Here is a 24,870-nt window from a genome sequence, read left to right on the forward strand (position 1 = left end):
CAACCTAAGGGTATTGTTTTCTAGAAATGGTCAGCAGATAATTAACTAAGGTTTGTGCCTTAGTAAGAGTTGACATGGGGTTTATATATTTGCTTGAGATTTGTATCTTTATAAGGAGCCATAATTTGTGACTGCAATGATGTCAATACTGTAATCCTGTAAAAGTTCATTTGAATAAAAACTAGTCTATAATGAGTCAGTCATTCAGATTTCCACAACATCATCAACCTGAAGAAGGAAATAATGAAAATAACATACTTGTAGATGACTTCAAAGATATTTGAGTTGTATAGTTTCAAGTTGATGCATGAGACTGGCTTTTGCTGTATGTGACTGACTACTTCTTTAGGTCTCATCCTTTAAAAATTATGTAGCCAGGAAGTGAGTGGATAACAGCTGAGTTGATGTGAAGGTTTCTAGGCAAGTGAATATCCTCCCTCACTCATGGATGCAGAAGCTTTATTAGCTTACACAGATTAAAGTGTTTAACCTTTGCACCTCAGTCTTATTCCTTTCCTATGGAAGTTCTTAGGGAACACGTTTCAGTCATCATTCCAAATATACCGTCAGTAATAATCTCACAGTACGTTTTCAACATTAATCCATCAAATTAATGTACTATTTGGGTTCGATAATGTTTCCAAGCTGTAGGCCTACATTAATTTCGATAAAAACTATAACGATTCACGATTAAAAAATAAATAAAAACAAGTTACAACCATTAATATAAATACCCTTGCACACTTTCTTCTACAAATTTAGGCCATTTTGTAAAGTGGAGTTGTTCGTGCGTCGAGGAAAACCACTGACCTGCTGACAGGAAAATAAGTCTCGCCTGAATGTTCACGTAATCATCCAGGTGTCCAGCACGTGCATAGCTGCATTTAAGATATTTATTATTTCTATATTATAAAGACAGTAACGTTTCTATCATGATACTTTTCGTGCTTTTTGGGTTTTTGCTGGCGTTATATTAGTAGAGAGATGCGCCGTTCATTTGCCTGTTGTTCAGTGGCGTATCTGAAATGCGTGAATGCTGACAATAATTTGCATCTAATACTAGGCTCGCTTTGAATAGCAAAATGAAGTTAAGAAAAAAGAAATTTATCTTCAAAGGTGTGACATACGTCAATCTTTTACATAATGCAGTGTTTATTTGGCCGTGAAATCAGTTTGTTTGTCAATGGCACAATGATAGCGTGCACGAGTCGTATCGTGACTGATTTACATCGCGTGCTCATGCTTTGAATCTCTTCATGTTCTACACAGATTTATACTTATAAAGAGATATAATTACGTGTATACACATTTTAAGATATTAACATAATATTTTTCCCATCTAGGCACATTTGACATGGGGATGGGGATAATCATTACTGACTTTCATCCAGATTTATCTGACTTATTTTCTTCATGTGAGGCTGGTCATCTGAAGAAGAATGTCATTTTTATCTGGGATGGCATGAGGGTGAGTAATGAGAGAATTTTCATTATGGTTATTAATTACATGAATTCACTTTTATCCAGAATAGTAACTAATGCCAATGTCTACTCATGTTCTCTAATTATTTTAGTTCAACAGTACATTGCAGTCATGTCAAAGGTTATCACTGTCAGGTTTATTGGCACGTCAGCTTTTCTCATGATGATTTAAAGAATTCTGTCATCCGGTATACTTAGAGCCAAGTAATGATACAACCTGCCTTACTCATGTTTCTTGTCATCTTTGGTTTTTGCAAAACATTGGCCATTACCATGTCCATAGCTTTTTTCTCCTTAGAAATGCAAATACATCATGTCAAACTCAACATCTGAGATCCTCCTACATAAGTCATAACCAGACATGCTCGAGAACCAGATCTGGATCATTAATGGGGAGATGATGGATCGTTCCATTCTGCTGCTCATGTTTCTTTCAGGTAAATGATTATTGTAACATTACAGATTAACTTTCAGACAAAGGATTTTTTTTTACCTTTACAGATACAAGGATCCCTTTATCTATCTGTGCTCTATATAAATATAATTATCATAACATATTTATTATAATATATATGATTCAAGATCGTGGCAAATATTCCAGTGTTTAAAAAAATTAACAACAACAAAAAATGTATAATAGCAGAAGCCTGTTGATCTGACTAAATTACCTGGTTTGTTATTATTAGTAGTATTATATTTATATTCACATTTATTTGATTAAGCTTGAAGTGAGACATGTACAGGTGCATCTCAATAAACTAGAATGTCGTTGAAAACTTCATTTATTTCAGTAATTCCACTCAAATTGTGGAACTTGTGTATTAAATTAATTAAATGCACACAGACTGAAGTACTTTAAAGGATTAGTTCACCCAAAAATGAAAAATTCTGTCATTTATTACTCACCCTCATGCCGTTCCACACTCGTAAGACCTTCGTTAATCTTCGGAACGCAAATTAAAATATTTTTGTTGAAATCCGATGGCTCAGTGAGGCCTGCATAGGGAGCAATGACATTTCCTCTCTCAAGATCCATAAAGGTACTAAAAACATATTTAAATCAGTTCATGTGAGTACAGTGGTTCAATATTAATATTTTAATGTGACAAGAATATTTTTGGTGCGCCAAAAAAACAAAATAACGACTTATATAGTGATGGCTGATTTCAAAACACTGCTTCAGGAAGCTTCGGAGCGTTATGAATCAATGTGTCGAATCAGCGGTTCGGAGCGCCAAAGTCACGTGATTTCAGCAGTTTGGCGGTTTGACACGTGATCCGAATCATGATTCGATATGCTGATTCATAACGCTCCGAAGCTTCATGAAGCAGTCGTTATTTTGTTTTTTTGGTGCACCAAAAATATTCTCGTCGCTTTTTTAATATTAATATTGAACTACTTTACTCACATGAACTGATTTAAATATGTTTTTAGTACATTAATGGATCTTGAGAGGAAATGTCATTGCTGGCTATGGAGGCCTCACTGAGTCATCGGATTTCAAAAAAAATATCTTAATTTGTTCTGAAGATTAACAAAGATCTTACGGGTGTGGAACGGCATGAGGGTGAGTAATAAATGACATTATTTTCATTTTTGGGTGAACTAACCCTTTAAGTCTTTGGTTCTTTTAATTGTGATGATTTTGGCTCACATTTAACAAAAAAAACACCAATTCACTATCTCAATAAATTAGAATACTTCATAAGATCAATAAAAAAAGGATATTTTAAACAGAAATGTCAGGCTTCTTAAAAGTATGTTCATTTCTATGCACTCAATACTTAGTTGGGCCTCCTTTTGCCTGAATTACTGCATCAATGCGGTGTGGCTTGGAGGCAATCAGCCTGTGGCACTGCTCAGGTGTAATGGAAACCCAGGCTGCTTTGATAGCGGCCTTCCGGTCATCTGCATTGTTGGGTCTGGTGTCTCTCATCTTCCTCTTGACAATACCCCATAGATTCTCTATGGGGTTCAGGTCAGGTGAGTTTGCTGGCCAATCAAGCACAGTAACACCATGGTCATTGAACCAGCTTTTGGTACCTTTGGCAGTGTGGCAAATCCTGCTGTAAAATGAAATCTGGATCTCTATAAAGCTTGTCAGCAGAAGGAAGCATGAAGTGCTCTAAAATTTCCTGGTAGATGGCTGCGTTGACTGTGGACTTTAGAAAACACAGTGGACCAACACCAGCAGATAACACGGCAGCCCAAATCATCACTGACTGGAAACTTCACACTGGACTTCAAGCAACATGGTTTCTGTGCTTCTCCACTCTTCCTCCAGACTATGGGACCTTGATTTCCAAATGAAATGCAAAATTTACTTTCATCTAAAAGGAGGACTTTGGACCACTGAGCAACAGTCCAGTTCTTTTTCTCCTTAGCCCAGGTAAGACGCTCTGACGTTGTCTTTGGTTCAGAAGTGGCTTGGTACGTGGAATGTGACAGTTGTAGCCCATTTCCTGAAGACGTCTGTGTGCGGTGGCTCTTGATGCACTGACTCCAGCTTCAGTCCACTCCTTTTGAAGCTCTCCTAAGTTCTTAAATCGTCTTTGCTTGACAATCTTCTCAAGCCTGCGGTCATTCCTTTCACTTGTACACCTTTTCCCACCCCACTTTTTCCTTCCAGTCAACACTTTTTCCTTCCAGTCCATGAATATGCTTTGGCACAGCACTCTGCGAACAGCCAGCTCTTTCAGCAATGACCCTCTGCGGCTTACCCTCATTGTAGAGGGTATTTTGATGAGCAGCAAGCTGTAATCATCAAAATGAAAACAAAAAAGTCTGGAAATATTTTACTTTGTCTTTTACTTTTTGAATTAAATTACAGAAAAAAAAAAAAACTTTTTCATGATATTCTAATTCATTGAGATGCACCTGTACATAAATTTTACGTTTTTTTTGAATGTCAATACTTTAATAGCCTAAATAAGTTTATGAAAGATCCAATTGTACTTTGCAGGTTTTAATTTTATTGGCTGGCATTCTAATTTGGATTCTCCATGTTAGGCTGATTTGAATATGTCACGGTCATTTAAAGAATTGTGTGCAGGGATTTCACTTGCAAATGATCTCAAGGTGCAGAGCTGTGATGGGGTGGTCTATCTCTATAGTATACCATATTTATTAGGCCAGGGAAGAAGCGGCCCACCCATAAAAATGTTGTCTTGGCCCTGTCTGGGTACATTAAATAAACTGCAAATAAACTGTCAATAGGATAGAGCTTTCATTTTTTAAAAGGGTTTACAAAACAATATATGAAATCACATTGTACCAAAAATTTAGTGCTGATCTAAATCAAATTGTTTTTTCTTTTTGAACAGCATTTATAAATGAGGTGTCACTAGCCATGTTGTACTCAAATACTACTACACCACTCAGTACCACTGCCATCAATTCTTCAAACACCACAACATCTGCCACTACAACCAACACAACTACATACACCACTACCAGTCCCACCACTTCTAATACTACATCTACTACCATGCCAACTACCGCTCCTACCACATCTACTACCACTCCTGCCACGTTTACTACCATGCCAACTCCCACATTTACCACGTCTACTACCACTCCTGCCACGTTTACTACCACGCCAACTCCCACATCTACCACGTCTACTACCACTCCTGCCACATCTACTACCACATATACTACTACTACCACGCCAACTACCACCAGAGCTACTCCCACCACGTCAACCACAACTGCCACTTCAACCACTTCGTCAACATCTAACCCGCTTTCAACCACTCGTCAACCGACAGGTAGGCATTGCATAGGAGTCCTCCTCTTCTGGAGGGCCACTGTCCTGCAGAGTGTAGCACCAACCAGCTCCAAAATACCTGCCTATAGAACTTTCTAGTAATCCTGAAGTCCTTGATTAGCTGGTTCAGGTGTGTTAAATTAGGCTTGGATCTAAACTCTGCTGGACAGTGGCTCTCCAGGAACTGAGTTTGACTCCCCAAACCAGTAAATGTGATTTCACCAAATACAACATGTTTCTGGATCAGCATCTTTGTTGATCTTGGAACAACATTCCAATCAACAATCAGATTTGAGGGACAAGCTTACAGTTTATGACAAGTTTAGGCTTACAATCAGGGTTAGGTGCTTCAATATCAGTGTTGTTTACCATTTCCCTCTGATTTTAGGGATTTTTTTATAGGTAGGTTTAGATTTAGGGGTAAGAATAGGGTTAGGACTACATTTTTGGACAGGAATGTTGTTCCAGGATCAACAAAATGTTGATCCAGGAACATGTCTTAGCAAAATCACGGTGACTGGCCTGTAAGACCATTTCAAGTTTTGGTCCAGGATGACAGCGACTTGTTGACATGACAATACCCAAAATGACTTTGTTGCAGGCAATACCTGCCCAGAGGAAACACTCAAGGGTTTGACTTTTCCACCCTCTGTGATCGGCCAGATTACTTATTCAACACAGCTATGCCCTCCAGGAACAGCCAATGGTATGTAAAAGCATACATCTATTTTACACTACTGTTCAAAAATTCTTATTGTATGGCTTGAGCTGTTGGTAGGGTTTCGAGGTACTGTTTTAAACTGGTTTAAGTCCTATTTAACTAAGAGAAGTTTTTCAGTTGCCTTTGGTGAATTTACATAATCTTCGACTCCTTATCTTACATGTGGGATTCCCCAAGGATCTATTTTGGATCTCATTTTGTTTTCATTATGTATGCTTCAAATTGGGTCTATTTTAAAAAAAAACAAACACAGAGTATCATTTCATTGTTACGCTGATGTTATCCAAATATATGGACATATTTATATAAAATAATATTTATTGAACAACAAATAAGCACAATTGTACAGTTCAGTCAAACATAAAGCACTGGTTATTAAAAAAAAAAAATAGGTCACCATTTACGCTGGTATGTGGGTTTTACAAATATTTAACGAATGAAAAGGATTTTAAAGAGCTTGTGACAAAAGTCTCTTGTGCTTCACTGACTCATTCTTCTGTAAAGTGTTGCCGCCAGCTAATGGCATATTAATGTAATGTTCACTCAATCCATATTACTTATTGGACATATTTATATAAAATAAATAATATTTATTGAACAACAAATAAGCACAATTGTACAGTTCAGTCAAACATAAAGCACTAGTTATTAAAAAAAAATTAGGTCACCATTTACGCTTTTATGTGGGTTTTACAAATATTTAACGAATGAAAAGGATTTTAAAGATCTTGTGACAAAACCTCCTAACTCCATTGGATCCTCAAGCTGTCAATCAAGCCTCATTAATCTGCCTCACCTCCTGAATGAAGTGCGCACGCAGTTTGGACATGTCCTCTGTGCAATGCAAAGGTAAATAAAGATCTGATGTTTGAAAAAAAATTGTAAAGCGTTTTTTTTACTCAAAAAAACATATATTTATAAAGTTTAATGTTTTACGTATTTGAAGAGTGGAGAAGAGTCTGATATGTCCCGTCTAGTTGTAGCCAATATGCTATATAAGGATGTAACGTAACGTTTATTATTATCAAATTTAATATAGCACAATTCGACTTGCTCTGGAACAAATAATAGATTAATAAGACCAAAGATTGCGCGTTCTATGTACTCAAATTGAATTATGTCTCATGTTTAAGAGCCAGCAGCAAATCCCCGAGGCACTGGCCGAGATGAAGCTGTTCTCGGCGGTTACAGAAGCACTGAACGGCCGCTGACGCACTCAAGCTCGCATCTCCGAAAACGTCAAAACAAATTGTAAAATAGGCGCTGTTATTAAATATGAGTCACATATTTCAGGTCTAAACAACTACATTCTCACCTAAAAAACTATTAAAACTACAGTTCGTGGTACAAGAAGTAGTATTTTGTAAAAATTACGGTTGATTTGATCGGCCGCCATGACGGCCACTTCAAACGGAGTCATACAAACGGTGAAAAGGCAGTAGGAGTGCTGTTATCACTGAAATATTGCATGGCTATCAGCCAATCAGATTCGAGAACCAGACAGAACTGTTGTATAAATATATATATATGAGCAATATCACACCGCTTGAAGTGACCGTCATGGCGGCCGATCAAATCAACCGTAATTTTTACAAATACTACTTCTTGTACCACGAACTGTAGTTTTAATAGCTTTTTAGATGAGAATGTAGTCGTTTAGACCTGAAATATGTGACTCGAATTTAATAACAGCGCCTATTTTACAATTTGTTTTGACGTTTTCGGAGATGCGAGCTCGAGTGCGTCAGCGGCCGTTCAGTGCTTCTGTAACCGCAGAGAACAGCTTCATCTTGGCCAGTGCCTTGGGGATTTGCAGCTGGCTTTCATAGTGGTTAAACATGAGACATAATTCAATTTGAGTACATAGAACGCGCAATCTTTGGTCTTATTAATCTATTATTTGTTCCAGAGCAAGTCGAATTGTGCTATATTAAATTTGATAATAATAAACGTTACGTTACATCCTTATATAGCATATTGGCTACAACTAGACGGGACATATCAGACTCTTCTCCGCTCTTCAAATACGTAAAACATTAAACTTTATAAACATATGGTTTTTTGAGTAAAGAAAACGCTTTACAATTTTTTTCCAAACATCAGATCTTTATTTACCTTTGCATTGCACAGAGGACATGTCCAAACTGCGTGCGCACTTCATTCAGGAGGTGAGGCAGATTAATGAGGCTTGATTGACAGTTTGAGGATCCAATGGAGTTAGGAGGTTTTGTCACAAGATCTTTAAAATCCTTTTCATTCGTTAAATATTTGTAAAACCCACATAAAAGCGTAAATGGTGACCTATTTTTTTTTAATAACTAGTGCTTTATGTTTGACTGAACTGTACAATTGTGCTTATTTGTTGTTCAATAAATATTATTTATTTTATATAAATATGTCCAATAAGTAATATGGATTGAGTGAACATTACATTAATATGCCATTAGATGGCGGCAACACTTTACAGAAGAATGAGTCAGTGAAGCACAAGAGACTTTTAAATTGAAAGGAACTTTTGCAAAAGGAAGTTGTTTTATCGCTGTGGTGTAATGGATTCCCAAAGCTGTAAAAAAGGACAAATACAAAGATCGCTTTCCTCAGCGGACATTCAAACGGACTTGTATAAAGGATATAATATTATGGACATCGACTTGAAGAATGAATGTAATGCAATATACCAGACACAGGTAATAGCCTAATCTCTCTCTCTCTCTCTCTCTCTCTCTCTCTCTCTCTCTCTTGCTCTCTCTCTCTAATACTGTACAAAATTCAATATGTTTCAATGAAGCGACTCAATGTTCCTTCGTTACAAGTTCTAAAGTGACATTTTGGAGTTAGTAACGGAGGCTTGGTTCAACTGACAACTTGAGTTTTGAAACGTTCCTTCGTTACTAGTTCTAAAGTGACGTTTTAGAATTAGTAACGGAGGCTTGGTCCAACTGACAACTTGAGATTTGAATCTGTGGCGGAAGGAAGTAGTGCTGCATAAAAGGGGGTTTTAAAGACACTCCGTTGTTGTTCTTATTTATTTACACACTCGTGCCGTCGAACTGTTGTATAAATGCAATATCACACTCGTAGCCGTGCGATATGGCTGTATATCAGCACGCTGTGATTCGTCCGTATGCACAAGGCCGCAGGCTGCGTGCCGTAGGTAATCACAGCGTGCTGATATACAGCCATATCGCACGACTACAAGTGTGATATTGCTCATATATATATATATATATATATAGTCGTTAAAATTTGACAAACAGATCAATTCTGTTGCCAGATCAGGTTTTTTAAATTAAGAACACTGACAAAGGTCAAGCTATTTTTGTTGTTTAATGATTTTGAGAGAGGAATGCATGCTTTTGTGTCTTCTCGTCTGTACTATTGTAATTCCCTGTATGTAGGGATTAGTCAGTCCACTTTGTCTTTTGTTGGTGTCAATTGGTGTGTAATGAATTTTTTTTTTTCGTATGTGCATGTACATTTCGTATGTTCTTGAGCAGCAAATCAGCACATTAGAATGATTTTGAAGGATCATGTAGCACTGAAGACTGGAGTAATGGTGCTTTGCTATATTAAATAGAAAACACTTATTTTAAATGATAATGAAATTTAACAATATTACTGTTTTTACTGTATTTTTGATCAAATAAATGCAGCCTTCATGAGCACGAAACTTCTTTCAAAAACACAAAAAATCTTACCCCAAACATATAAATGGTTTTGTATACATAGGCAAAGCAAAATTTACAAAGCTTTTTTAATATTTGTGTCCTATATCACTAATATAATTTTAATGTTGACAAACTGCACATTACATTTAAAATGTCCAAGACTCAAGCTGCATATACGTCTTTTTTTTTTACAATAGAAATCTTATAACATCTATACAGTGATTTAATTAAATTTGTGTCAGAAGTACTTATCAAAATATGCTAAACTGCAACTATTTTAGTTTAGGTATGTCATTTTTTGTTTGTTCTTAAGTTAACATGTTTAACCTGTCTTGTATGTATTTTATGTGTCCTTTAGCTGGTATTCCTATGGCCTCAGCTCAGTGTTTGAACTTCACAATCTTCCACGCATTTGGTGCACTTAAACTTCTAAATTGTGCCTTGACCCTGGAGCTGTTCGAGAGCAAAGTCAACGTCTGTATTTACATCTTTACTAGGGGACACTGGGGGACTGTTTAAACAAATTCACATTCATTTTGAATGACAAAAGTTGATACTGCCATTTTTGTTTTATTTTAGATGTGGTGGTGATGTTGGGACAAATTGTTGCACTATGTTAATTATATTATATTATATTATATTATATTATATAAAAATACAATTATTATATAATTAATATATTAATATTTAATGGCAGTTTAATTAAGAGTTTCATTACTGAGAATATATTTCATTATTCTTAGACCAAAACATGATGAGTATTGTTGTATAGTCTTTGAAGTGAAATGTAAAAACATTTGGTTACACTTTATTTTGTGTCCGTGTTACAGTGTAATTTTACATAAAGTACTAAGAAATAATAATTTTACATATACTTACTGTAGGGTTAGGGGCAGGTTTAGGGATAGTTGTGTGCAATTATGCATAATTGATAGTTTTACTACAGTATTACTACAGTAACTACATGTAATGTGTAACAAGGACACTGTAAAATAAAGTGTTCAGCAAATATTACAACTGTCTCTGGTTTACTGTAGTCATGATGTAGTCAATTGTTTCAACTCTGCCATTTTGAGAGCATTTCAAACTGCCTTTGATTAGACAACAGATTGACAGTGGTTTTGATTGTTTCATTTAGGGGACTCTGGAAACGAATATGTATGTTGCCTCCAGTGTCCAGATCCTCACATCCAAACCTGAGCAGCTGACGTCCCAGAACATCACCTCAGCTGCTATGATTGCCAATAGCCTGCTGTCCTCTGCAGTGTTAAATGAGGCAAGAATCCTAGATGAATTTTAGCACATGTACAGTAGAAACATTAAAGGGGACCTATTATGCCCCTTATAGTATACAAACCCGATTCCAAAAAAGTTGGGACACTGTAAAAATTGTGAATAAAAACAGAATGCAATGATGTGGAAGTTTCAAATTTCAATATTTTATTCAGAATACAACATAGATGACATATCAAATGTTTAAACTGAGAAAATGTATAATTTTAAGGGAAAAATAAGTTTAAAAATGTTAAATAAGTTTAATAAGTTAGCTTTTAAATGTCATGGCATCAACACATCTCAAAAAAGTTGGGACAAGGACATGTTTACCACTGTGTGGTATCCCCTCTTCTTTTTATAACAGTATGCAAACGTCTGAGGACTGAGGAGACAAGTTGCTCAAGTTTAGGAATAGGAATGTTGTCCCATTCTTGTCTAATACATGCAACCCCATACCATCAGAGATGCAGGCTTCTGAACTGAACACTGATAACAACTTGGATTGTCCTTGTCCTCTTTAGTCCGGATGACATGGCGTCCAAGTTTTCCAAAAAGAACTTCAAATTTTGATTCGTCTGACCACAGAACAGTTTTCCACTTTGCCACAGTCCATTTTAAATGAGCCTTGGCCCAGAGAAAATGCCTGCGTTTCTGGATCATGCTTAGATATGGCTTCTTTTTTGACCTATAGAGTGTTAGCCGGCAACGGCGAATGGCACGGTGGATTGTGTTCACCAACAATGTTTTCTGGAAGTATTCCTGAGCCCATGTTGTGATTTCCATTACAGTAGCATTCCTGTATGTGATGCAGTGCCGTCTAAGGGTCCGAAGATCACGGGCATCCAGTATGGTTTTCCAGCCTTGACCCTTACGCACAGAGATTGTTCCAGATTCTCTGAATGTTTGGATGATATTATGCACTGTAGATGATGATAACTTCAAACTCTTTGCAATTTTTTCTCTAAGAAACTCCTTTTTGATATTGCTCCACTATTTTTCACCGCAGCATTGGGGGAATTGGTGATCCTCTGCCCATCTTGACTTCTGAGAGACACTGCCACTCTGAGGCTCTTTTTATACCCAATCATGTCGCCAGTTGACCTAATAAGTCGCAAATTGGTCTTCCAGCTGTTCCTTATATGTACATTTAACTTTTCCGGCCTCTTATTGCTACCTGTCCCAACTTTTTTGGAATGTGTAGCTCTCAGGAAATCCAAAATGAGCTAATATTTGGCATGAAATTTCGAAATGTCTCGCTTTCAACATTAGATATGTTATCTATATTCTATTGTGAATAAAATATAAGTTTACAAGATTTATAAATTATTGCATTCCTTTTTTATTCACAATTTGTACAGTGTCCCAACTTTTTTGGAATTGGGTTTGTAGATGTAAAATAAGTCCCCAGTATGTGTCTGTGAAGTTCCAGCTGACAATACCCCGCAAATCATTTTAGTATACCATATTGTAAATGCCCATTTTTGAGTTGAAGGAAAAACATGCTTGTGCCTCAGATAGATTGCTGTCAGATGGCGCATCCCGTGAGTATTAAACTGATTTCTCTTATACAGTATCTCACAAAAGTGAGTACACCCCTCACATTTCAGCAACTATTTTAGTATATCTTCTCAAGGGACAATACTGGAGAAATGAAACTTGGATATATTTTAGAGTAGTCAATGTGCTGCTTGTATAGCAGTATAGATTTACTGTCCTCTGAAAATAACTCAACATTCAGCCATTATTGTGAAAATAGCTGGCAACAAAAGTGAGTACACCCTAAGTTATAACTAATGTAAATTGTTTAACAATGCAAAGCCACATGTCCTATTCATCATGTTCCTGTTATGTCTGCTTGACAGGACCATACAAATTTGTGTATCTTGTATTAGAGCAGTTAAAATTTAGTGCTTTGAGTACAATTCTCTCATACTGGATGTTCAACATGGCACCTCATGGCAAAGAACTCTCTGAGGATTTGAGAATTAGAATTATTGCTTTCCACAAAGATGGCCTAAGAAGATCGGTAACATCCTGAAGCTGAGTTACAGCACAGTGTCCAGGGTAGTACAGAGGTTTTCCAAGATGGGTTCCACTCGGAACAGGCCTTGGAAGGGTGGATCAAAGAAGTTGAGTCCTTGTGCTGTGCGTCAGGTGCAGAAGCTGGCTTCAAAAAATAGATGCATGAGTGCTGCCAGCATTGCTTTAGAGGTTGCAGAAGTGGAAGGTCAGCTTGTCAGTTCTCAGACCATACACCGCACACTGCAACAAGTTGGTTTGCATGGCCGTCGTCCGTCCACAAGGAAGCCTCTTCTGAAGCTGGCTCACAAGAAAGTGCGCAAACAGTTTGATGAAGACAACATGCCCAAGAGCATGAATTACTGGAACCATGTTCTGTGGTCTGATGAGACTAAGATAAACTTGTTTGGCTCAGTTGGTGTCCAGCATGTGTGGCGATGCCCTGGTGAGGAGTACCAAGAAAATTGTGTCTTACAGTCAAGCATGGTGGTGGTAGCATCATGGTCTGGGACTGGGGAGCTGTGCTTCATTGAGGGGAAACATGGATTCCAACATGTACTGTGACATTCTGAAGCAGAACATAATACCCTCCCTTCAGAATCCGGGCCGAACAGCAGATTTCTAACATGATAACGACCCCAAACACACCACCAAGATGACAACTGCCTTGCTGAGGAAGCTGAAGGTGATGGAGTGTATGTCTCCAGACCTGAACCCTATTGAGCACCTGTGGGGCATCCTCAAGTGGAAGGTGGAGAAGCACCATGTGTCTAATATCCAGCAGCTCTGTGATGTCATTATGGAGGAGTGGAAGAGGATCCCAGCAACAGCCTGTGCAGCTCTGGTGAATTCCATGCCCAGGATGATTAAGGCAAAGCTAAATAACAATGGTGCTCACACAAAATATTGACACTTTGGACACAGTTTTGACATGTTCACTTAGGGTGTGCTCACTTTTGTTTCCAGGTATTTAGACAATAATGTCTGTATGTTGAGTTATTTTTAGAGGGCAGTAAATCTGTAATGCTATACAAGCAGCACATTGACTACTCTAAAATATATCCAGTTTTCATTTCTATAGTATTGTCCCTTGAGAACATATAATAAAATGGTTGCTGAAATGTGAGGGGTGAACTCACTTTTGTGAGATACTGTATGTCTATTGCATTTAAACTGTCAAATACACACAAGGTTATGTCAAAAACACAAAGTTCACAAACACAGTCCGTTGTCTGTGAACGTAAAGAGCAGGGAAAGTAGCTGCATGTGTATATTAGATCTGTGTATAAAATGAAAGCAGTGTAATATACATTACCTACTGCTGTAAATGCTGTTAATATGAAACAAACAACAAAAGAAAAACAGAAAATCACTCACTGCTCTTGATTCAATAACGTCAGTAGCTTTATGAAGAATACATTTCTTACTTGAATGCTGCAGTTAAATGCTCTGACTAGAAGATAAATGTTGCGGGGGTTCAAGGGTAAAAAGGCTTTTACTTTAAATACAATGGGAAACTAACAAGATATCAGTCTCACTCTGACTAAAAATGAACAAAAAAATGAAATTGGAAACAGGACAGCACTGCAGCCATAAACGAACGCAGAGCACCCCGACTGGAATGCAATTACGGGCCGTCACCACACCTATAAACAAAGCGAGACTGTTACTCTGTTAGATCTATTCTCTCCCATCCTAATGTATGCATGCATAAATACCTACCATTTGTCGAGGGGATTAATGTTTTATGAAGAGCCAACAAAACAGTAGCTTTTCCGGTAAAGGCCAGTGCGGAAAAACAGCGATCCAGCAACTACGTCAGGTTCTCACAGCTGAGAAAGGGATCGAGTTAGCAACATACTCAATTCGACCAGCGCTTCCAGAATGTGTACATGACATAATAATGAGCTAATAGGACAGTTTCCATCAATTCATGGGCAGGGCTTCCCGCTATTCTTACGCAAGAGTAGGGGGAAATCTGGAACCAATCATTTGGAGAGACTTTTTTTTTATGATTTATGGGGATTATAAAAAAAAGCAGTGGGTAGATTTTACCATTATAGGGTGGTTGTTTACATGCATTGTGGACACACATCTGTGTTCAAACACCTTCATTATGTAGAAATCATTATGTAGAAATGTAATATTAAAGGTGCTAAAGAGGATGTTTTGTTTTATACATTTTTGTAATATTACTTGAAACTGTCTTTACTAACTGATAAAAGACTATTTATTAGGTGCACTGAAAGGAATAACATTAATATACATCATCTGTGCACGAGGTAGGGCTTTAAAAACATCAGCCAATCGTTTACGTGATCATTGCGTAAACGATTGGCCCTCTGGCTTGTCAATCACTGCCATGACGTTCCTTGTGAGAGACGTGCGGCTGCGCGCTCCAGTAACTTTCCACACTCTACAGGCGCCGCATGCAATGTTTTTGTCAGGAGACAGGAGTAACAACTGCAGATTATGAGTTACCTGCGGCGAGTCCGACATAATGAATCCACCAACACGACACAGCGAATGCCGGTGGTAAACACTCGTGTTCCAATACTCGTGCACGAGTTTTGGGAGGCGTTCCCTCGAAATGAGCTGTGAAGGAGGGGGGTTGTTCTTACGTATGCGCTCATTTCAAAAACTCACGAACAGTCTTTGGTTTCTCAGTCTACGAAAATATCCTCTTTAGCACCTTTATTAAATGTTTTTTTTATTATTATTATTGTACAGACAGTTGCAGTGTCAGCAATGGCCACCATCAGTCAGCTCATGCAAACTGTTAAAAACCAATACTCTGAAGATACTTATGATGCCCTTGAGAGGTATTTACACTCTATACTCTATATCAAATACATTTTGACATTACAAATAAATAAATGATTTACCTGGTGAGTTTGTCAACTATGTTACAGAAAAACTGCATGCCACTACATACACAAAGTGCTACACTTTAAGTGACTTAAATATTCAATGTTTCTTTGGTCTATTCTGCCATATGTAGTGATTATTTTAAAAATGTTTTGCTGATATTTGTGTAAAATTCTAGGTAAATTCCCATAATATTCTCACAGCACGGTCATATTATAATTATTAAATTATATAATTGTTATTTAAATTATTATGTAAATTATACGTTGGCGTTTTTCCCTCTTTTCCACCTCACTTCTAAAATCTCGAATTAGCAGCAATTCAGGGCCAGCAATTGCTTGTGTGGTGAGTTCATTATTATTCTTAATGAAAAACACAACAACAAAACAACTATGGCTACAACCAGGATACAAATGCTCAGAAGTACAGTACTAACACGTGCAAGACTTAGTAATGATTGACAGAATTGTCCAGGCTTTTATAGGGTGAGCTAACAAGGTTAATGAGACACAGGTGGATGTAATCAGGGATGATGAGTCCGGGCAGTGAGTTATGGGAATGCAAGAATAGTCCGTGCAAGAATAACAATAGTCTGGGGTGAAGTGCCCTCTGGTAGCTATTAAAAGGCACTCCAGCTGATGATCGTGACAGACAGTAACATAATTGATGCAAGTAACATAGCTGACAGGTAACAGTTGACAATTTCATCATTTTGCCTCAGTTTCGATGGCAGTCCTTGTCTGTCCAACCAAATGTTATTTTCCTGATCAGGTTAACCTCACATTTTAATATTTATTTGAAATAAAATAATAAAAATTTTGAAAACCATAACAATGTAGCCAACATAGTTGACGGGTAAATTAATATACTCCTTAACAATAGGTCACTGGAGTTAAAATATAGAAAAAAATTAAAACAATATTTATCATAATATGTTAAAAATATCTGCCGCAGAAGAAAATGACATCACATGATGATGGTCACATGGTTTGGGGTTAAACCATTTTTTTTTTAATTTTCAGGGGGGTGTTTGGTTAGAAACAGAGTTGACAATTTTTGCGGACATTTATAAAATGAAATTTTTCTTAATTAAAAGAAAATTAAATTTAAACACAATCTAAGATATTTAGATTGTAGAAATAAATGTAATAAAGATAATCTTGACTTTTTTTAACCTAGACACCACTCAATTCAAAAAGCAGACTTTGAAAAAAACTGTAATTTTATTTATTTATTATTTATTTATTTTTTGTTAGGATGGATGTGTGTTTAACTTTTTCATGTGTATTATATCTGTAGTCTCACAAAAACTCTGGAGGATTTTGCTTTGAACATTAGTAGCATGAACTCTAGTGCACTGGTGCAGCCAAACCTAGTGGTGCAAGCCATCAAGTTGTCACACTGGACCCCACAAGTGCAATTTTTCGCTCAAACAGGTCAGTGCTGAAACCTCCCAGAGAAGAGCATATAAAGCTCCATGTGTAATTATTATATCTTTGTTAATATCAGAAAGACATTTCTACTTCTTTAACTAAACTAAGGTGCATTTCATTAGGACTGTCAGGGAAATTTACCCCTGAAGGAGTAAATATGAGTACAGACGGTGCAGACGCTGCTAACCTGACACCCTCTTCAGGACGTCCCGTTGATCTCCTGTTAGCTCTCAAACTGCAAAACGATTCCCAGAAAGATTGGGGTACCATTTTTATCTCTGTTGTTGTTGCTCTTGGTTTGCAGAACAAAAGTCAATGTTTTGAACAAATTTCTCTCATTTTCCTTCCCTGTAGGGAACAGAAACCTAAGCATTGGAGTGGTGCTTTATGAAAATGACCGTTTTTTCAACTCAAAACACTTTAATAGCCAACTAGATACTAAAAGAAGAGTGCTCTCGGCCAGCCTCACAGACAAACACTTGCTTGATAAAGTGGAGTTTACCATCAGGCCTGAGGTAAGTGATGGTAAACTCATAATGATTACATAACATATAGCAGGTTCTGAATCACTCATGTTATTAGTCAATAAAACACCTACACAGAGAATAACTGAAAGTTAGCCGGTCGTTATCACAAAATAAACCCTGTCAGGATGATGAGGATCAGGAATGACCGGTTTGTACATTATCCTGCTCATTACGCAGAGACTTATGCCCAAATTTAAATGAACTGACATGAATTATTGAGTATTACAATGGAAAAAGTAAGTTAAAATATTAATACACTACCAGTCATTGTTTTGGAAAGAAGTCTCTTTTATTCACCAAGGCTGAAATTATTTTATGAAAAAAACATTGCAATTTTTAATTAAAAAAAAAAGTTTTCTATTGTAATATACTATAAAATGTAATATATTATTATTATTATTATTATTATTATCACTGTTGAAAACAGTTGTGCTGCTTCATATATTTGTGGAAACTGATACACTGCCATTCAAAAGTTTGGGGTAAGAAAGATTTAAAAAAAATAATAAATAAATTTGTAACACTACAAACAATGCATATATTACATGTACATAACTAACCCTAACCCTATAGTATGTTGTTAATTAATATTGCTCGGTACTAATTTGTTTGATTACACTATATCAAGGACACCTTAAAATAAAGAGTAACCAAGAAATTACACTTTTAAATTAAGTGAAATTATTCAACAAGGATAGATTTAATTGATAAATTACATTTTAAAATATATTAAAATAGAAAACATTTAAAGGGATAGAAAATATATATATATATATATATATATATATATATATATATATATATATTTCACAATATTACAGTATTTTTCAAAAACATGAAACACTCCAAACTTTTGATGGTAGTACATACACACAATGTTTGTTTTGTTTATGTTTTCAGAATAAATCTGGATTGACACCTTACGACTTTGCATGTGTGTTTTGGGACTACGCTCAAAGAGATTGGAGAACAGAGGGCTGCATCAAGATACAAGATCCCTATGGTTTTCAGTGTAAATGCAACCACACCACCAACTTTGCAGTTCTGATGGTTAGTTTAACATACAGTACATGTGTTAAAGAGACTGTTGAAACTTTGCTCTAAAGACATATAGTGAGCTGCCTAGATAGGCAGCATAACTAAAATGCAACATCACTCTCTCTAGAAACTTTATACCTAGTAAATAATAATCCTCACGCAAAGGATGCAAATGACACAACTCATATTTGATGTCAAGAGAATCTGCCGTTAGCATGATGCTAAGCTAACATCATTTGTTATGTTAACTTGCCTAATGTGGTAGCAAAAATACACAGTACACTTGAATATTTGGTGAATCTAGCTGAACAATATTTACCATCAAGATTTCTCTCTACTTTTCGTAGAGCTTCAGAGCAGACTATAATTATTCTGAGGCTTTAAACTGGATCAGTATTGTGGGATGCAGTCTGTCTATTGTTGGTTTGCTCCTCACCACAATTTATCAAATTAAGACCAGGTACGTACTAAAGCACTGGATACATTTAAAGAATATTAGTAATGCAGTAATATAGTAATATTGTACTTTGATACCAAGCTACTGTATAATCACCATATTCATATACTGTAATATTCACATGGTAATCAAATGTACTTCAAAGAATTACATGTCCAGAAGACCTTGGTATTTTGTCTTGTTTCCCAGTAGAGATATCTAAACATACTTAAAACATGGTACCTTTATTTAGAAACAAACGACTGTCTTGTTTTTGAGAGAGTATATCTTGAATTAAATATTTCGCTTACCCCATTGGCAATTGTGCATTTTTTTTTTTTTTAACATTTAAAGAAAAATACATTCCAAATATATTATAGTGCATAGTTTTGCTTCAAGTTATTTATTTATTTATTTGTAGATGCACATTATACTATTTACACATAATATATAAGGCCATATTAGATTACAGTAGGGCATTTACAACTCACTTAAAGCTGCAGTCCGTAACTTTTTTAGGTTAAAAATGATCCAAAATCAATTTTTGAGGAAGTACATAACCAGCCAGTGTTCAAAACTATCTCCTTACCTTAGCCCGATTCACAACGGTAAGCTTGTAATAATGTTTCTAATAAATTCTAATAAAAACTGTACTGGTGGGTTTCCACGGGAAATTCAAGCATGCAGCCGTTCGTCTTCGCGTCATTACGTCACGTCTTTTTACATAGAGAAGGAGTCCCAGCTAGGCTATATGGCATTTGTGGATGCTGCTGGTAGCAGATCATTTATAGCCTTTTCTCACAGCGGCTGAAATAATTAAACTTATCATTTTGATGGTGGATTGTGAATCCAGAAAAGTCTAAATGGCAATCATCAGTGACAAATGGAGATTCACCTGTAGTCAAAAGCAAAAGACTTCAGACTGCAGAGTGGCTACAGAAATTGAAATCTACAGGTAATGCTAACACACACTAAATACACATAGTCACGCAATGCTGATGTTGTTAACATTAACAATTTGAGAACAAAGTATAACAATAATAATAATTTGCACAGTTCGACATGATCTGAGCTAAGCGATCGTTAGATTTAATCACCATTGGCAGCGCGATTTATTGTAGGCCTAATGCTTTTTTTCTCAGTTGGTCAGAACAAAGGTGGCAGACATGTTACTTACTTGTTCAGATGACATTTTCTAGTGAAAATTCTTATATTGGTCATACTTCCAAGACGTTGGATCTGTGATTCTGAAGTACAGTATCCACACTGATGTGGTGACTGACAGCAAACATTAGATTCATCCGTGCTGAGGAGCCGTACCAATGCACATCCCACGTAAAGATGATAATTCTGCAAATAACTGTAATTGCAAGTTTCAAACAGAGATGGCGACAAAGAGGCAAAACTTACGAACTGCAGCTTTAAAGTTAATTTTTAAAAAACACTAATTTAATAACACTGTTAAATGTAATAACTCACAGATAATATGGTGTTGTGACGAGTAAATTCACTTAATATCAGTCATATATTAGTTATCAACCGTAATCATAAGAATAATTATCAGCTCACCAGTATCAGCCAGAATTTAATATTGGTGTATAGACAATATTTGTACTGGAAAATAAGACAAAAGTACTGATAAGAAAATCTTTTTTGCAGTGTATTTACATCCATGTCTAGCCAACAAATGGTAATTCCATGGTTCTGGTTTGTGAAACAGGCAAAATATAAAGAGTGTCCTCTTAATTTTTTCCCCATATCAAATAAACTTCACTCTTTACAACTCTGCAGGAAACTGAGAGGAGCCAACTCCACTATGCTCTTAGTGAACATCTGTTTGTGCATGACCACCTACTACCTGCTGTTCATTTTTGGAATCAACAACCCAGTCCAGAGCTCAAAGGCCTCTGTTTCAGAGAAGAACATTATTCCTTCTTCAGATTTGCAGCAGAAGGTCGATCAGGGCCCTTGTACGGCAATCACAGCCCTGCTGCAGTACTTCCTGCTGGCCACGTTTGCCTGGAACATCATGTATGCAGCTCACGTGTTTTTCCTCATTAGAAATGCCCTCAGTGGTCCACCGCGAGGTTTCCGCACCATCGCCATGACAGCTGGCTGGGGTACATTTAAAATAAAACACTGATATTAAAAGTCATGACACTTTGATTCTGTTTGCATAACTGTAAACAAAGATATGGTAGCCTATTAAATGTTATACATTTAGTCTAATATTAAATTTCTGGCTGATGATTTCATGTTATTGCCAATAACCGAAAAATGGGTGATATTAAAACTATATTGTATTTTGTCATTGTACTACTATAACAGTAAGAAAAATAATCATTTTAAATACTACAGTACAAGTGAATGTACAGGACGAAAATGAATATTAATTTTGAGATTTTCTAAAAAATCTGAAAAAAAGTGAGCAAAGGTAACCTAATCTAAATTTAGAAAAAAGCATGATGATAATCATATAGGCTATCATTTAAAATAATCATTTCAATGAATTATAATGTGTTAGGTCTGCCTGCTGTTATTGTTGGCATTTCGCTGGCCACCACCTACAGCTTTAAGGACCCTTTAGGTTATCGACAAGAAGAGTTGTAAGTAAAAAATAATTTTGCTTTATTTCCTGTAAATGCATGAGACTTCAGATTCATTAGCCGCTATATTGAATAACATGAAGTAGGCTATAGACTAACAAAGTGCAGTAAAACTAAATGGTAAAACTATTTTTGTTAGTAAAACTAACAGTGTGTGTATGATTATGATAATAAATAAAAATAATATGATAAAATACCAGTTTGCAACATCAAGCAGAGTAAAGAACTGTTTTTATACAAATAAAATAACCAGAAGCCTTGTACATTCAAGTTGCAAATGGCCATGCCCGGTATTACATTAACTCTTTCCCCGCCATTGACTGAATTTTCCAGCTTTCCATTCTTTTAAACAGACGTTTTTTTTCAGATTTTTTTTATTTTTTTTAATGAAACCCACATTCAATAAAAAAGAATGCATGAAGATATATATATATATATATATATATATATATATATATATATATATATATATATATATATATATATATATATATATATATATATATATATATATATTAAACAGGGGCTCTGTTCTTTCTTTTGATATATTGTTCTTTCTTTTGATAAAGGCTATTGCATGTTCAGATATTCATACACCAAAATATTCGGGGGTCATTGATTTTTGTGAAAATTATCAAAAATGCTGGTAGTGGCTGGCGGGGAAAGAGTTAATAAACAAGGTGGATACCCCATACGAAATATTGCATTTTATTAGAGTATTGAGGGCAGACAAAAAATGATCGAATAAAGAACTTTACTTATGCATCCCCAATGAACATATCCCAGTATTTCTCGTTCTGTCTTTGTTTTGTACTGTTTTAGCTGTTGGTTGGCGTCTCTGGACAAGGCGGGAACGTTTGATCCGAAGCGGCCGATGTTGTGGGGTTTCTTGCTCCCTCTAGCGGTTATGTTGTGTTTTAACACAGCTCTGCTTGTGTACTTCTCTCAAACCATCTGTTGTGCAAATCCCAACCTGAAGAGGTACGTAACTGAACTGTAAACGAATGTACCGGGTTTAAAACAAGTCCAAGTCCAAACTTTCCTTTAAAACAGTATAATTTGATTTGAAAATAGTAGGAATTCTTTCTTGTAACTAGTATCTCAGCTGTAATTTTCAGAGCTCTGTTTCATGGCAACATAATATTTGCAGTTCAGTACGTTAATACTTGCTTTATTATTTTTTGGTTCTTTAGCTCACGCACCACTCCTTTAAAGAAGAAGATTTTGAGTAGTTTCTCTCTGGCTGTGGTACTCGGTTTGTCCTGGGTCATTGGTTACTTTGTGCTCATCACCCGTGACAAAACACTCTACATCATTCTCAGTGTGGTCTTCTGTCTCTGCAATACAACACAGGTGCATTATTACACTCTATTAATAATATTTTTGACAACTTATTAACAACTAAGGACAGTAATAGAGATTCAGAAATTTTTTTATTGGATTTATCCAAGCTGATATTTTAAGATATAATATATATGTATATTTTGCATTGTTTGGTGACTGGTGACCTTATTTTCTGTCCTTCAAAGGGTGTTCAGATTTTCCTTTTATTCACACTGAAGTCTTTTCTAAAGACGAGAGCTCGATATAATCTGGATTCTAAGACTGAATCAAGGGGAGAGCCTTAAAACATGGAAAATGGACGCAAAAAGCCAAGAACAAGACAAGATTGCAGTTGATTCCATTGGTTTGCTGACATTTTAATTCAGTTTAATAATATTAATAAATACATTGTCTCATAAACATATTGTCTTATTAGAAACTGTACAAATAATGCCTATAGTACATTTTAGAAATAATAGTCTTTTAAAAAACATTACTTTAGTCTTTGATTTATATTAGACTTGCTTTAGGACAAATTGTGTATTTAAATTTTCTTACTGTTCATAAAAATAAAAAAAGGTTATTATCTGAAAATATGTGGTTTATTCACTGCTCTCAAGGTTCGGCGATGGTGAAATGAAACTAATTACAGTATATAGTAATATGTAAAATGTTAATGCATAGCATAATGATTCGGTAGAGTAAATATTTAGTGCTGTCAAATCAATTAATCGCATCTAACATAATAGTTTGTATATACACACACACACGCTATATATATATATATATATATATATATATATATATATATATATATATATATATATATATATATATGATTTGACAGGACAAAGGAAGCTTTTCAGTCTTCCCACTTTGTAAAGTCATGATAGTGCCTCATTTTAACTAAAGTAATGTTAAACTAAAGTCAGTAATGTTAGTTGGATTGAAAATGTTTTTTATTATAAATATGGTCCCACTACTGTATGCTTGCATAAAAAAAAATTGTTTGGTACAGTATCCTTATTGTGTTCATGTTTTATCACAAAACACTTTTGCTGTTATTGAGGTGGGCAGGTAAGGTAAGCTAATCATTACCTAAAAATTCATTCATACTTGTAGAAAGCAGAAACCGTTTCATTTGTAATTCCTATACAATACCTATTATTGTTATATATTAAATAAGTGGCAAGAAGAGTGGGTAAGTGCACAAATAATAGATTACATGAAATCCATCTGGAAATCTCAGAGAGACTTTTAATCTCCCTTAAAACCAGATTTGATCAAGTGGTGTTCACTAGATGTCGTATAGGTCATACAAGACAGACTCTGCATTGTTGCTTAACCCTCTGGTCCTCTTTGTTTAGGGGTCACACTTGACTCCGACACGGTCAAAAATGGCCGAAGCCTTGAAATGTAACTTTTTTGTTTCAGGAAAATCAATAATATATTTTTGTTCAATAGTATTTTTTGATTATTGTTTCAAATTTTGAGGCTATTTTATGATACAATGGAATATTTATACCATTTTTATTAGCTATTTTTCCCCATTGAAAATAATACACAATTTTTGTCTGATATATTTTTATCACTTTTTATCAATTCAAGCAGTATTCTATGTTAAAATAGAGACAAGGCATTTAAAATCCAATTTTTGAAGGTAGATTACTGCCATCTGGTGGGAGTAAAAAAAGAAAAACTTATG

At 35.7% G+C, this 24,870-nt stretch overlaps 1 protein-coding gene and 1 long non-coding RNA gene across 7 annotated transcripts in view; one reads left to right on the forward strand and one right to left on the reverse strand.

The window, feature by feature from the left end:
* Nucleotides 1-23,747, forward strand: LOC125253741 (adhesion G-protein coupled receptor G7-like). 6 transcript variants are annotated; one of them, XM_048167813.1, is made up of 18 exons: nt 1-1,116; nt 1,344-1,468; nt 1,781-1,919; nt 4,806-5,252; nt 5,853-5,957; nt 9,999-10,114; nt 10,779-10,916; nt 15,665-15,756; nt 17,102-17,238; nt 17,358-17,498; nt 17,590-17,750; nt 18,663-18,812; nt 19,148-19,260; nt 21,028-21,356; nt 21,761-21,842; nt 22,665-22,823; nt 23,036-23,195; nt 23,372-23,747. In XM_048167813.1, the coding sequence occupies exons 3-18, from the start codon at nt 1,844-1,846 to the stop codon at nt 23,468-23,470; spliced, it is 2,505 nt and encodes an 834-aa protein (XP_048023770.1). In that variant the 5' UTR covers nt 1-1,116; nt 1,344-1,468; nt 1,781-1,843; the 3' UTR covers nt 23,471-23,747. The 6 variants fall into 6 exon arrangements, 5 of the variants coding, with proteins under 5 accessions (XP_048023770.1, XP_048023760.1, XP_048023750.1 ...); XM_048167803.1 differs by having other exon boundaries at nt 1-859; nt 1,766-1,919; XM_048167793.1 differs by having other exon boundaries at nt 1-859.
* Nucleotides 23,061-24,870, reverse strand: part of LOC125253771 — a 12,186-nt gene continuing 10,376 nt past the window's right edge. The window contains exon 3 of the long non-coding RNA XR_007181541.1: nt 23,061-23,179. This is a non-coding gene — a long non-coding RNA (uncharacterized LOC125253771). The remainder of the gene's footprint in view (nt 23,180-24,870) is intronic.

The sequence above is a fragment of the Megalobrama amblycephala genome, linkage group LG2, assembly GCF_018812025.1.
Source record: "Megalobrama amblycephala isolate DHTTF-2021 linkage group LG2, ASM1881202v1, whole genome shotgun sequence".
NCBI classification, from domain to species: Eukaryota; Metazoa; Chordata; class Actinopteri; order Cypriniformes; family Xenocyprididae; genus Megalobrama; species Megalobrama amblycephala.